This window comes from Panulirus ornatus, chromosome 33 (genome assembly GCF_036320965.1).
Source record: "Panulirus ornatus isolate Po-2019 chromosome 33, ASM3632096v1, whole genome shotgun sequence".
NCBI lineage: Eukaryota > Metazoa > Arthropoda > Malacostraca > Decapoda > Palinuridae > Panulirus > Panulirus ornatus.
Window position 1 is genome coordinate 21,811,008 of NC_092256.1, and position 16,476 is coordinate 21,827,483.

Genomic DNA, 16,476 nt, shown 5'->3' on the forward strand with positions numbered 1-16,476 from the left:
GAGGTAGCACTAGGAAAAGACAATAAAGGCCCCATTCGTTCACACTCAGTCTCTAGCTGTCATGCAATAATGCCCAAAACCACAGCTCCCTTTCCACATCCAGGCCCCACACAACTTTCCATGGTTTACCCCAGACGCTTCACATGCCCTGATTCAATCCACTGACAGCACGTCAACCCCGGTACACCACATCGATCCAATTCACTCTATTCCTTGCCCGCCTTTCACCCTCCTGCATGTTCAGGCCCCGATCACTCAAAATCTTTTTCACTCCATCTTTCCACCTCCAATTTGATCTCCCACTTCTCCTCGTTCCCTCCACCTCCGACACATATATCCTCTAGGCCAATCTTTCCTCACTCATTCTCTCCATGTGCCCAAACCATTTCAAAACACCCTCTTCTGCATAAATAAGATAAATGGCAGTGGAGAGTGATTGTACCACCAAACAATGCCATTCTGCCATTCTCTAATGAAACAAAACAAGGGTTTATAGTCTTCAGAGTGTCTGCTCAGTGTAAGTCCAATTCCAAAAGCCAATGGCAAGCTGGTCAGCTGCATCACAGCCCTCTACAGGAGTGAGAGAATAAGGGCCCAGATGGCCCAAATCTACAAGTCTAGTGAAATATGGAGTAATCACAGTACACTAGCATGGCTATTATGGCAATGTCAGAAGAGATTTTATAAGATTTCATAAGTATGTTGTGAGAAAACAATAAAAAAATATAGCACTGAAAGTAAATAATCATTAAACCAAATTGAGAATAATGAAATTCTAATAGAATGTACCAACTTTATCGAGTGAAATTCTGTTATCAAAGTTACCTGTTCATTAATTGGTGATGGAATGTAGTCAACTGTAAACTGCTGTACAAGTATGTCCTTTTGGCTAGCTACAACATCTTCTGCTCTTAAGCCTTGAGAGCGACACACTTGTTCCCACAGATTTGGATTTTCGCGGACTGTTGAAGAGAAGAAAATGCATATAATCAGAAGAGTTAAAAAAATATTTGAATGGTACAGATAATATCATTTTAAGGAAAGTTTCTTTTATGTGGAGTTTAATATTCATATACTTTTACAAAAAAGAGCACCTGTCTGTATTCACAGCCAAGTAGCTCAAATTTCTCTACACATTTTGGACACTGATCAAAAAAATAAAAATTTCAAATTACTTTTCAAAGTCTTCTGAAAGTCAATAAGATTATCACATATGTGAAGCAATCAAACAGAAGAAATACATAAATAATAACAATCACACGGGTTAACCCAAACCCTCAGTCAACAAGAAATCACAAGATGAACAGTTAAACCAGAAAAGCTGGAAAAGATTGGGTTGCTACACATCATCTAAGAGGAAATGAAAATGAAGCATAGTATATTGTTGAACAATGGAAATCACAATCTTTAGAAGGCAGTGATGAGATCTGTAAATGTGCTATGCATCACTATAAGCAAACATGGCCATAGAGTCATCAATGAGAAAAAGATTGCTTGGGGAGTAATATCTGCATTTCTAAAATCTCCTTATTTTCCTGGCCAAAGCAATGCTTCAAATAGGAAAAAGCCTAATCTGTTTCCCTACATACAATCTACATATTCCAATACAGTGTGTTTCAAATAAAGTAGTGCTGAAAATTTGACATTACAGTTCCCATGGAGAAACTTTACTTCTAAAATACTGATCACAATCATTTCTGACATTAGAACTAGATGCACACAAATTTAAATTAAGAGATATTCAAATCCACTCTAATAAAATCAAATTGCAAACCATGGAATTGTCATATAAAAGCTTACCAAGGGTCATATGAAAAGCCGATTGGAGAGCTAAGACAGCTAGGTGTTCCTTCTGCTGTTTGTCATTAATGCTGGGAGAACAAATGGTGGTGAGAGCCTGAGCTACCCCAGCAGGGCTCAGCTCTCCTCCCCCACTTCCACCCCCAGCATCTTGCTCTTCTACTTTCTGCCAAAAACATTTCCGTCTTAATTCTTTCTTTGGACACTTCTAACATGTAATGACTGCAGTATCATCTCCCACAAAGAGGAAGGTGATATTACACAATATTAAAAATGTATGAGAACATTGCAAAAGTTGAAATTAAAAACAATCTGTGCAAATCTACAAATCATTTGAACTGAATGCAGTAAAGGACCTTTTGAAAGCTATGATGCAAACTCTAAAAGTCAAAACGAGCAACAAAGAGTCATGAAAATCTTAAATGAACCCTTTGAGACTCCGACTGAAAACTTTCAATCCTGCATTTTGAATTCATAGTTCTACCTACCTGGGTAAGTTTGTGCAAAAAACAAAAAATCATAGCCTATTGACCTTACAGTTCAACATTCTTCACCATTCTTCTACAACATATTACTAAATAATCTTTCTTCACCATTCTTCTACAACATATTACTAAATAATCTTTTTGATCATAATCAGTAATTCATCAACTCAATTTACTGTAATCAAACAATTCATCTAATATTCATGACAGTGACCTTTACCAAAACCATATAAACTCAAAATCATTTGTGATTTCTTTTGTCCCCAAAAATGCTATTAATAATCTAATCAAAATAGGTGGTATAGTGTAAAAGCAATCTAATACATAAGTAATCATGATGGTCTGAATTTCACTCATAATTCTATTTATATCTCCAACTAAAGCTTCTTTTTTAACTGTATTTACTTAATAATGCTGAAAACACTGTAACTTAATGTTATCACATGCATAACCCAAAGCTAACCAATATCTAATTATTCAAATTTTCAAACCTTAGGATGTTTTTTTTATTTACATAAACTTTTCACCACACCTGCCATCTCAACAAATATTCGATACAACCTCAATCACTCACCTGGATCTTGAAAGTTACAGTCATGGATGACAGGGTCTTCAGAAGATCTACAGCTAAATGTGCTCCTCCCAAGGAAGACACAAGTTTCTTTGTAGAGTTCTGAGCAGCTATTCGGACTTTCGAGTGAGGGCATACCAGACACCAAACAAGAGCCAGATGAACAGCTTGACTTTCACTACCAAGGCGACCACTATGCTGAGACAAAAGTAGCTCACACCATGCCACCAACTGAAGCAAACCTAAAATGAAAATCAACAAAAAAAATGAACAGTTCGTTAACAGGAAATACAAATGCATAATCTATTCCTCTGATTTTTAAGAAGCTGCATCTACAAGAAAAATACTATTTACCTAACCAGAAGTGAAGCCAGAATTACCAGAAGGAACAAACTGTTATAACACTCTAAAAACCAATTTTGGATTCAGTCATAACTAACTGCCTCTCCCAGTATATCAAGGTCATGCCAAGAAAACACAAGCAATGGCCTTAAAAGCAAAATCCACCCATGAGCTGTCAAGATTACTGTTCATGTGTGTAGTTGGGAATTAAAATTGAAAATATGTACAACCTGCACTACATTTAAATGAGTTACTATACATGAATAAAATTATATAAAAAGCAAATGCCTTAAAAACTCATAAGAGCAACTTTCAGTAAAGTTCAATTGTAATGATATGCATATCAAAAAATTCTGACAAAACATCTTAATTTCTGTTTGATGTAAATGAATGTTAGGTGTGCAAGAGTGGTTTTGAGTGCTTGACTGCCAAGTTTGCAGTTTTGTGCTCATGTTCTGGTCATGCCAATTCTAGAAAATAGCTCTATAGTTCACATTTGAGTATGCTGGTATTTCGTCCACTGGACTAGGGAACAAAGGCAGTCACATGCAAATCCTGCTATGTTGAAACTAGATGCTATAGGCCAAGAAACTGGAAATTTCTAACTATGCCAGCTTAACATAAGGTTACTGCTACAAGGACTTATATGAAAAAAAATCTGGCAAGAATTCATTTAAACTGGGCCATGACAAAGTTCAAGAATTTTCCTTTCCAGTACAGCAACAGAACATTCCCAGCATCAATGATTATTTAAAACATTTTTAAAATATGATTATATAATAACAGAAACTACTTGGAATCCATGAGAAAACAATTTTATCTTTTCCTCAAAAATTTTCAACCTAGCTTGGGATTTCTCAAATAACTACATGATTTACTAGGGTAAAGGCTCAATAACCATCAGTAGCCTTTATAATGAAAAAAATCACAAATATCTATATTTAGGACACACTTTAAGTATTCTTGAACAGTATGTTTTCTGCAATAAAATGATTGCTGCACAAGTCAAACATTCTGGTATTTGTTTGAAAAAGAATAAAATTTCACCACTAAATCCAATGTCCTGTACACAATCCATAAAACAAAATCACTAAACATCAGACATTGAAAATCATCAAAAGTAAGTAACAACTGAATATGATACAGGGTATTCCCCAAAATGAAAATTCAAAAACTTTTGAGGAAGCAAGTTCACAAACTCATAAGCCACAAAAAAATAACAAGTTACAACATAGGAAGATCATCTGAACTTAGTAGGCTTAATATACACAAAGCTTCATATCTATTCAAAACATCTGTATTAAGAAGTCTGCATAAAATATCAACCATCTTCAAATCCACTACCTTTTATATGGGATGGATCAAATGTAAACCTCTCTTTTCACTGTCCTCTATCTATGTCCACAATCTTAAAACATGAGCTTCCTTGCTAATGTAATTACTTCTTTTTAACACTTTCCACACTAAGCTCAGTGATCAAGTGAAACTAAAATCTACATTCAAACTTATATTTTTGTACAAAACAACCCCAAAACACATAACCAAAAATCTCTCCTCTGGCACTCTCATCTAAATTACCTCTTGCTAAAATCAATTCACTCACTGTATCTACAAATCCCTTCTCCTTCTACCTCCACTTGTTTCTTGTTTATCCACCTTGACCACCATTTCCTGTGTTAGCAAAATAGCAACAAGAATAGATAAAGAAAGGCTGCATCCAATCACAATCACTCTCTAGCAGTCATGCATAATGCACAGAAACCACAGCTCCCTGTCCACAACCAGGCCCCAGTGAACTTTCCATGGTTTACCCCAAGCGCTTCGCACGCCCTTGGTCAGTCCAATGACAGCATGTCGACCCATGTAAACCACATTATTCTAATTTACTCTAACTTACGCATGCCTTTCACTCTCCTGCATGTTCAGGCCCCAATCACTCACTATCATTTTCACTCTAACCTTCCATTTCCAAATTGGCCTCCCCATTCTCCTTCTTCCCTTCGCTTCTGACACATATATCCTCTTTGTCAACCTTTCCTCACTCATTCTCTCCATATGTATTTCAGCAAACCTTCTTCATCACTCTCAACCACACTCTTTTTATTATCATGCATCTCTCTTACCCTTCTATCACTTACCTGATCAAACCTCCACACCAAATATTGTCCTCGAACATTTAACTTCCAACAAATCCACCCTCTTCCACACAGCCCATGCCTTGCATCCATACAATATTGTTGGAACTACTGTACCTTCAAACATACCCATCTTTGCCCTCCTAAATAACAATCTCACTTTCCACACATTCTTCAGAGCTCCTAGAACCTTCACCCCCTCACCCACACTATGACTCAATTCCACTTCCATGGTTCCATTTGCTGCCATATTCACTCCCATGTATCTGAAACCCTTCACTTCCTCCAATTTTTCTCCATTCAATATCACACTCCAAATAACCTATCCCTCAAACACTGCTAAACCTAATAACCTTGCTCTTATTTACTCCGTCACCAACTTCTGCAGTTTCTCACTTGAATCTGCTAACAGTGCTGTATCATCCGCAAATTAAAAGTGACTTACTTCGCTAACCCTCAAATCACTCAAAGACTGCACACTCACCCCTCTGTCCAAGACTCCAGCATTTACCCCCCTCACCATCCTATCTATCAAAAAAATTATACCACAGTGACATTGCACACCCCTACCACAGACCAACCTTCACTTGGAAACATTCGCTCTCCTCTCTTTCCACTTGTACACATGCCTTACACACCTACCTCCATTTATACTACCATATAACAGCCTAACCAACCAAACATCGCCTATGTGTTCTACAATGCTATTTACTCTTATGCCAAACTGCTTTTTCCACGGTGTACAGAAAACTACAGCCCACCATCTACAAACAAACTCAAGAGATTCGTCCATGTTTTACAGTGCCATACCATCCTAAATTCAACAACACTACACCATCTAAATAAACTTTAATCCATGCATCTTTCTAATGATTTTTCCACATCTCTTCCTCATTTTTAATCCTAAACTCTTCTAATCCAAATGCAAGTCAACCATTTACATTGCTCTATTTTTCTCATCCTGACCCAGAAACACCATATGGTTTCATATCTGTGCAGCAAAGCTGAAACTAGCCTTTATGCATATAATAACAATAAACAAAATGTCTGACTAAGGCAATCAATACTAGCATGACTTTGTCAGCATATATAAACTCTACCCCAAAGATTACCTACATTTTTCTATATCTTTTATAAAACATGCTTTATGAACAGAATCAAAACAGTGAATAGCAACTTTTGAAATCTAACAAGAATGATTAACAATCTGTGATTTTGATAGTCTTCATCATTAAACTTATTTCAGTAAAATGCCCTAACCCCACCTCAAGAGGGTATTTGTGAAATAGTGGTGGAGTTCAAAAAATAAGAGGGTTTCCAACTCACCATCCTCTGAAGACTGCATAAAGAATTTTTCACCAGTAAAGTATCTTTTCTGTAGATCAAGGGCAGTATTCCAAACTGGAGCAACCTTCTCTTCTAAGCTAATATCAGCAGCACTCAGTTTCAACAGTAGTACACAGCAAGTTAAGGCTTCAGCTAACATCAGAACCTGATACACATAGAAAAAAAATCAAGAAGGTAATACGATGTGTATAAATTTCTTTACAACATTTTCTGATAATTAAGCTATAGTATCACAAGCAAAATCTGTTGATGCTTTGGTCAATAGACATTTCATGTGCAAGAGATATTTCAGAAAAGAATAGACCCCAAAATCCCATCTACTGATGTGCCTACTCACAGTTACCTAAAGACTCCATTCCATCCAGGTCCTCCCTATTCAAACTTAAGTCATCCTGTCTCATCTCCCTGCTGCACCTCATTAACTTACTTCTGTTCACACTTACTCTGAAATTTCTCTTTTCACATGCTCTCCAAAAGTCTCTTTCCAGCTTCTGAAGTTTCCCTCTACAGTCTACCAAAGCTAGGTCACCTATAAACAACAAATGATGCACCTCCCATGCTCCCTCACCTTTAGCATACCAGACTTTCAATTCACAAATCCTAGACAAAGACTTACCTTCACCATAAATCACTCATCCTCCTCCCTTTCTTGTCACACACATCCCTTACTCTATAGGTAAATTCTCATCAATGTATTCAGTAGCTTTCCACCTACCCCAAATATTCATAGCACCTTCCACAAGCCTCTCTGTCAAACCTATCTATCCTATCTATCTATATCTCTGACACCTGTCCTCAAGTGGAACTACCTCATGGGGGTGGCCCCGGCAGTAAAGTCTCTATAACTAGTCAACTCTCTACATCCATATATACCAAATACCATTCACTCTCTTTCTCCAAATATTTCTCATATCCTCTACCTCTTTTGCAGCCACATCGCTCCTCCCTAGTCAGATATTCTTTGCATATCACCAACCTTTACATCACCAATCTCCCATAAATCTTTCCAGGAACACTGTTCAGATTTACAGCTCTGTAATTCAAGCATTTAATTATGTTCCCTTTGCCTTTATACAAGTATGAGGGTACTATGCATACATTCAGCCAGTTCTCAGGCACCACACCTTCGCCACACAAATACTGAACAGCATAAGTAACCAATCAATAACAATGTCACCTCCTTTCTTGAGAATCTCATCTGCAATCCCATCCAGCCATACTGCCAAACTTCACCTTATGCAAGGCTTTCACTACCATCTCTGCTTTCACCATTTCATTCTCCAGAACTATCTCACCACATGTAAACTCATCCTAAACACATCACATCCACCACCCAGTAATCTAAAACATTTATTAGTCCTTCAAAATACTCACTCCAACTCTTCCTCACCTCTTCTTTCCCAATTTTCACATACCCATCTGCTCACCTCACCATCACTCCCATTTGTCCTCCCTCTTCTTCTCACACAGTTCATCTCTTTCCAAAACATTTTCTTGCTTTCTTTGAAGTAACTTAATATATGTCATCCAATCTCATTTGCCCTCTTCATAAAAACATATAATATACAGAATGTAAAATACAAAATTTCTCACCTGTGTAAACTGATTCAGGGCCTTTTCAACACTGGTCAACAAGTGAGGAATAATACATGCAACTTTATGAGCATTTGATGATGTCACACATCCCAGCATACACCGCAAATAGGCAGCGCGTACACTTGTTGTGGTAGATTTTAACGTCATCCCTTTCTGTGAGATAACCATTCAGCATTATGTGATTAGGAATAAAATGAAACTTCTCTTACCTATATCCAATCAGCCCCTAATCCATTAAAGAGAATTGGCTGGTTAACACTTTAATGTTCTTCACATAAACCATTCAGTGCATACTTATGGTGAATTATCTAAAGTTAAACCCCTCAGAGACATACCATCATTCCCTCTACAAGAAATTCTTTCAGATATCTTAAAATAGGCAAAGTAGAAGCTGTCATTATTTTCAGCAGCAACAACAAAGAAATATTAGTTTTTCTTTGATATCCCACGACAAGTAGCATAGATAAGTTCATAACTTGTTTGGTGATTTTGCCCAGATGGCCAATCACAATGAAGAAACAATTCACCTTCACTAATCATTATTTCCTATTTCACCTTCACTGATCATTATTTCCTATTTCATCTTCGGTGATCATTATTTCTTTTGTCTTACATAGCACTGATACCCAGGTGTGTAGTACTGGTAATATACCTCCCTGGTCATTGGCTGCCTACCTGGCACCAACCACTACTATCCATGAATCAAAAACCATAACTACTAAGGAATGTTTGTATCAGTTAAGCATTTCTATGAAGTGTTGCTTTGAATATATGAGCTCATTTTTTGAATATCTGTAACTCTTAAACATTTTATTCACTCTCTGCCATGTATCTAATACTCTTCATATCTCCTCTAGACCTCCTCAATCCTGAAAGATTCATGCATCCATTTCTTGTATAATCCACTTTACATACTTACACCCACTTTTTACATACAAACTCCCTAGTTTTACATGTACACATATCCATGCATTTTATACCGCCATCAGTATTTGCATCTGACAGAGTTGTAAGGTTTGCAAAAGTTTGATACTTGTATCAAATATCTTAAACAAATGCATGAAGTGGGCCTGAGAATGCAATATGTAAATGAAATGCCTTAGGATGATATGAAGTGTGGGTGTGGTTGATCACATAAGGAATGATGGCCCAAGAGGGAGGTATTACCCTCAGCAAGACTATATCAGCAAATGGATGAGCCATTCTTCGTCTGTTTCCTGGCACTGCCTCGCTGATGCGGGAAACAGCAAGGCTCAAACTTGACTTTGTGCCAGGCAGGGGCACTACTAGTATCTCAGTAAAAAGCTTATGATAGTTAGCAGTAAATGGGGAATTGTCCCATGAAATTCACAATCTTGGACAAACAGATGTGTGATTAATCGAACAGCTGGTTCCTCACAGCCAAGCAGCCTGGCTAATAGCATCCCTACCTGGCACTTAGCAGACAGTGGTTTGACCCCCATTGATGGAGGTCTAAAATATTTTCCATACAGTGCGTATTATTGTGCACTTGTTATAAAATCCATTTAATTATCAAACAACTGCAAACCTTACAATTCTAATGATAACGCCAACCATTATCAAATACAAAATATATTTGGGTAAGAGTACATTGTAGCAAGTGTACTAATAATCTACTTACTGGTAAAAAGTCTATGAGTTTCTGAGGAATGTCTGTTGTGAATTTGGCTGACCAGGCAGTAAGAGCTGCAAGAGCTTGGACAAGCGTTCCTTCATGGCTCTCAGTCTCCAAAACCTTTATCATCTTTTCAAAAACTGTCACTGATAATGCATAGGCACTGTTACCTGTAACACTGTGTTCACTTACAGCTTCAACAGCCTGGAAATAATATAATTTTTCATTCAAAACAAACAAACTCAACCCAAGTGCATAAAATATAACTGCAACAATAATGCCATCAAATTAGTACCAACAACATGAGTTCACATACTTTTGACTCCATTACAACTAATTACATCAGAAGACCAAAATGAATAAATGTGATAATTTCATTTTAATAAATATCTGTGATAATCTCTTTCAAGTTACAAAAGCCAAAACAAAACAAGTAACTTACTTGTAAAACTGACACCTTGTGTGTTGTAACTGTCAACTTCCCATCAGAGCCAAAGAAAATATCAAACAAAAGCTTTACAAAAGCTTCAACAGCAGAGGCATCACTACACTGCTTTGCTAGTTGACGACAAACTTCAACTGTATCATCTCGAATTTGGTCTTCCTTGGCATGAAGTGGGCCTGAGAATGTAATATGTAAATGAAATGTCTTAGGATGAAATAAGGTGTGGAAATGGTTGATCACATAAGGAATGATGGCCCAAGAAAGAGGTATTACCCTCAACAAGACTATATAAAAAAAAAAAAAACATACTGAGAAGAGTGCAATATTAACCCCCTGCCAAAATATTAACTTATTCTCAGTGAAGTCTGCTGACACTCACTCACCCCAACTCTTAGTTGCCCTTTTTTTAACCCCTGCACCTACCTCTTGACCTCCTCCTACTTTCTCTTGTACATCTTCAAATTACTTTCACTCCTTTCCTGCAAACAATGCCCATACACCTATTTCATTAGCAACTTAAATTACTCATCCCTCACTACCCTTTCTTATGTGTCCATCTCTCATCTTCCACATAACAAACACTAACACTTGTAAACAGTACTTCCCTCAATACCTCCCATTCTTCACCCAGTCCCCTGATTACATTTACTCAGCTTTTGCCATTCTAAACTCATTCTCTTAAGGCATCTCTTCACACAAGCCTACTTTTCAAGCTCACTCACTTTCATCCCCCCACCCGCATAGATCATTTCCACTCTTCCTAAGGTATCCACAAACCTTCACTCTCACCTCTGCCTTGTAATGACCAAAGATCCCACCAGCTGCCTATTTCAGCATATTCACACACAAGTGTCTTCCCTTTTCATGCCTATCAATTAGTAAATATCCAATGATGCCCACTTTACATATCCCTATTTAACCATATACATTTCTGTATATCCCTCTTTTTAAACAAGGTATATCCAATCACCCACCAGTCCTTTTTCATCAAACAACTATACAAGCTGTTCATCATTTGCTTTCACAAAACTGGTCACCCCCTATCATACCCTCAACTGCCATAATACCCACTTTTGCATTCAAACCACCCATCACTAATACCTGATTCCTTGCATTAAAACTGTTGAAATGCTCATGGACACACTAAAATATATCATCCTAAAATCAAAATCCTAATCAAAATATAGTAAAATAATTAAACTTACTAGCCAGTGTCTTGGTCAAATCAGCCACATATGTACTAAGGTCCAGATTAAGCCCAGAGCACAGGTAAGCCACAGACTGGAGAATTACTTCAGGGTTACGTAAGAGTGACTTTTTTGCTGCAGGGAGAACTACACTTGAAAATTCCTGGTGGTTCAGTTGACGTAAAAGTGGACGAGTTTGTTCCAGTACAAATGGCCAAGGCTGAAAAAAAAATGCTGCTTTATCTGTTTGGGAGTTAAATACTAAAATGAGATTTTAATAACATATAAATATCGACCACAGTGCTTAAGGACAGAAGACATACTAGAAAAATACAAAAATTACAAATAATTACAGAGAAACTAAGCTTCTTACACAATATTCCAAAACACATCTACCTTATCTCCCACATATCTAACATCTACCTTATCTCCCACATATCTAACATATCACTAAAGTGAACAATTTCTTAAATATACATAAAACTTTGAGAGTGTGTGTGTGTGTGTGTGTGTGTGTGTGTGTGTGTGTGTGTGTGTGTCATTCAGCACATGATAGTCAGCACAACACCTCATACTTGAGTGAAAATCTTTTCCCCTCACAGGTAACTCCAAGCAGTATTAATGTTCTGTTAAAAGTTGCATAGTTTACTCAATTACTGAAGACATATTATATCAAATCTAGAATCAATGGATAAGTGTGACACGCTTTAAAAACTAAGTATGAAGATATCTAAATTTGTTTTAAGATGTGGGTAAATTACTGGCATGTAATAAAGATAGCATATTTTCATTATGAACACAGCACGGAGAGCAAATTACTTTGAAAATGTCCATGACTGATACCTCTAGAGAATCACTTCTAAAGGACTGTTGGTCACAGAGGAGAAAACTAACGATGGCATTTTTTGCTATCATCAACCTTATGAGGGAGTTTCTAAAGGGAACTGGCATCAGAGACGAAGACAGATTGATAGAACAACTTTGAACATTCCCTATAGTTAGGATACAAAGAATTCTGTATTTGTACAGTTACATATACCTGCACATACATATATGGTATTGACAAACTTTTCAAAGAAGAAATTTATAAGAAACTTATTAATACCTATGTCCAGTCCTTACTTTATTTTTAGACTGGAGAACATGTTTGACATATGCTTCTGTTAGCACTTGCTTGAAGTTATCAACAGGAGGTGTTAATTTGGCCTCAGTCATTACTTGGAGTAGATGGCCACCCAATATCACTCGATGGATGGTAACCTCGCCACTGATCATAGCCTAAGCACAAAGAAGAACATTCTATCAAAAAGTTCAAAAATTAGGTAAGACAAATGATAAAAGGCAATGTGGTATACAGGGAGTAATGTGCTGTCAAAGGACTGAACTAGGGCATATGAAGTTGGGGGGAGGAATAACTGACAGGTCTGTGGGTTCTGGTCATGGATAAGAGGCTGTGGTTTTTGTGCATTACATCTGATAAAGAATGGATTTGAGCAAAGAGGCCATTTGTTTATTTGTTCTTGGTGCTACCTCATCAATGAGGGAAACACTGAACAAGTATGAAAATCATGAATTGGTGAGAAGAGAATTAGCTAGATGCAAATGTACTACTGTCTTACAATAAATAAAAAGACAAGCATAAATATTTTCAACAAAAACCTAGTCCTTTAAGTTAATGGATATTTACATCAATTTTGAATATTCATATTTTCCACAATATACAAGGAAACTACCACTACAGAAACAATATCAAACAGAGAATTCAATGGAAAGGAACAAATATAAAGATAAGCAATGATATGTGTCACAAAAACCTGTTCCGCTAAACATAGTTAACATAATGATTCAGCTGGATTACAGCTAACAAAACACAATCCTTTGTTTCTGAAGCTTTAAGGTACAAATATTGTGTATTACCCCTGCCTTCACATGCAAAATAAGAAAAAGTTATCTGTGAACTACACACCTGGCAAACAGCCTTCAACAGTGTCTCATCCTTCACAAATGATCCAACCACCTTGTTAGCTCTTCGGGTCATGGTCTTATCATCTGCTGCAACTGTCAATGCAAAGTCAATAGCCAAGGCCTCTGTTAGTGCTGTGGCTTCCTTGGGGCTAAGAGGATGTTTTGCACTGGCTGTTATGCACCACACTCTGGCTGCAACTTCCATCGGGTATGTGTGGATGCGGGCAAGAGCACGGCTGAAGTAGTTAAAATTCAACTTCAGTAGATGGATTAAAATTTTCTGTGATAAAACAGTAAGTAATCTATGCATATTGAAACACAGATCATCTGCAGGGTCAAATTTTCACAACTGCCATTTTCAACCAAAACTCTTCATAAAAATGACAAAATTTCCTTAGGTGACCATCTTCTAAATATGGCAAAAACTTTTCTTAATAAGCCTAACCAACAACAAGCTACAGTACTGAAAGCCAATCACAACATAGATGCACCACAAGAAGAAGTCATACTAATCCCCTTATCCTACCTTTAATGCAACTAATAAAGCTTTATCTCCACAATCCTGTATCGTTGAAATTTTGATGGCAGTTCAAGTCTCCATCACATACCTCTGAACTGTACAGATGCAAGATTTTTTCCATTAGGCAACTCAAGTGCTACCACCAGGTTCCCTACCACAACCATCACTCTCTCATTCAAAAAAAAAAAAAAGAGGGGGGGGGGGGAAGAGTTCAAGTGTCCATATCAGAGTGGGACCAGCTGGGAATAGAACAAGTGTCACCAATATTTTGGAGTGACAGCTCTCTTCCTTAAAGGAAACTGATGGTAAAAGTCTGGGAAAAATATATGAGGTTATCAAGTAACCAGAGCAAAATTAAGCATCATTTGAAGTGTCACCCTAAAATATTGTCAACTGAGTTTAACATTATTTTCACTACCCAATTCTAAAAAGAAAGTAATACTGCATGGCAGATGTTCACTCTTCACAAACCCAAAGTGCAGGAAATGCTATACGTTCATGAATATGACAATGCACTGACTAACATTAGATTACCCAATGCCTAGAATAAGTCAAGAATACTTTCAGAGAAGCATTTGATAGGGTTCCACATCATAGGATATGAGCAAAAATTAAGTCACATGGCACTGATGGGGTTGTACTTCAGCAGATAGGAAATTGGTTGACCAAAAGTAAACAAAGAATTGTGATTAAATGTTTGACATATCAAGTAAAGTGCCACAAACATCAGTCTTGGGACTGGTTTTCCTACTTATATAAGTTAATGATATTGATAATGAGCTGCACTGTACGATATCAAAATTAGATGATGATACAAAGTTGAGAAATAAATATACAAATGAAATTGAACATCTAAAGCTTCAAACTGCCATAGACACTAATGAAATATTTCATATGTTGCAAATATGTTGCAAATGAATTTCAGTATTCTTAAGTGCAATGTTTTACCTACTGGTAGCAAAAATGAAAGGGCAAGCGACAATAAAAATTCTGATGAAACTGTAAAAGGTAAAAGTGGGAAAAGACCTGGGAGCAGTAATCTCTGGTGACCTAACACTGCAATGCATTGAGGCAAAGAGAAATGCTAGGATTCACAGGTAGGGCCTTCAAATGTAAGTCCAGGGGTATCATCCTTAACCTTTAAAATTCACTGGTTCATCTTACAATTCACTAGTTTATCCCCATCTTCAATGCTGTGCTTAATTTTAGTCACCCCACCTAAAAAAAAAGACCGACAGAATGGAGAGAGCGCAGCATTAAGCTACCCCAGTTGAGAAACAAATCCTACAAGAGCAGAATAAATTACTTGAATCTATTTAGATTAGAATGGAGAAGGTCAAGAGGTGATTTAATACAAATTCTCAAAATTATCAAAGGCTTAGACTATTTTGATCTGTCAAGTTACTTAAGACTTGATCTGTCTGAATTCACTCGTAGTAATGGATAAAAACTCATGGGCAAACAATTTTGTTCAAATGAGGTGATGTAAAGGTTGCACCTCTCTCATAAGGCTCTCTTTGGTCTGGCATGTTTTGAATCTGCAGCCATTTGTTATTAGTTTGTGGATCTGCCACCAGGGGGAGCTGTTAGCAGCGCTGTGTCAAAATCTGTTTACACTGCAGGCGAGCTAAATAACAGTCCTGTTAATTTCTTATATTCAGCAGTATTTTTGCCCATCAGGATGTCATCCATGAGACAAAGAGGTGCAGAAGATGGTGTCAGTTCTACGAGGTATAAGCGTAAAATCATCATTTATGTTTGAAAAGGGGATTACTGAAAAAAATAAGATAAAGGAACTTCTATAACTTCCATAAAGACTTTGTGTGAGTACTGAGATTGGATCGTTAACTGTATATGACTTAGGGTCAATTTCTGTTTTCCAACATTTCCTGTGGTCTGGCAATGGACAGGTCCCAAGGTTGTCAGATTAAAGAGGTACAACCTGTACTTTTTTTCAACAGGACTGTTAACATATGGAATGATTTGCCAATTAGAGTGGTTGAAACCAGCACTATAGATACATTTAACAAAAAACTTGAAAAATATTTCACTTCATGTCCATGACTTACATTAAACGCACTTCCTGAGCCACACTGAGAAAATGCAGGATGTTCTCTTTAAATTATTTGTATACATTCTGACTATTACCAAACTAATCTGTATATTTCTGATATCTTTCACTATCACAAACAGCCATGAAAGGATCTAATGGTCTGCTCCCACTTGAAGTCCTTCATACTCCTTAGTACTGATTCCTAACCTGGGTCTTAAACACATCTCCTATGAGCACAGCAGAAGTTTTTATTTAAATCATAATATGAAAATAAATTATACATCATAAAATCCCCGAATTTTTTTATAACATACTGAATAACAGTTCTCAACTCCGAACAAAAAAAAAATGCCAAGTACACAAATTACACATTAAGTTTAAGGAACAGACTGTC

The 16,476-nt window shown here is 36.9% G+C and overlaps 1 protein-coding gene across 1 annotated transcript in view; it reads right to left on the reverse strand.

Annotated features, from left to right (window-relative positions):
* Positions 1 to 16,476, reverse strand: part of l(3)80Fj (lethal (3) 80Fj) — a 63,857-nt gene that overhangs the window by 43,219 nt on the left and 4,162 nt on the right. The window contains exons 4-13 of the mRNA XM_071681860.1: positions 13,511 to 13,745; positions 12,667 to 12,822; positions 11,563 to 11,764; positions 10,355 to 10,533; positions 9,919 to 10,116; positions 8,274 to 8,429; positions 6,660 to 6,825; positions 2,860 to 3,098; positions 1,801 to 1,966; positions 826 to 962 (exon numbers count right to left, since the gene is read on the reverse strand). Of these exons, the coding sequence (XP_071537961.1) occupies positions 826 to 962; positions 1,801 to 1,966; positions 2,860 to 3,098; positions 6,660 to 6,825; positions 8,274 to 8,429; positions 9,919 to 10,116; positions 10,355 to 10,533; positions 11,563 to 11,764; positions 12,667 to 12,822; positions 13,511 to 13,745 (1,834 nt within the window). The remainder of the gene's footprint in view (positions 1 to 825; positions 963 to 1,800; positions 1,967 to 2,859; positions 3,099 to 6,659; positions 6,826 to 8,273; positions 8,430 to 9,918; positions 10,117 to 10,354; positions 10,534 to 11,562; positions 11,765 to 12,666; positions 12,823 to 13,510; positions 13,746 to 16,476) is intronic.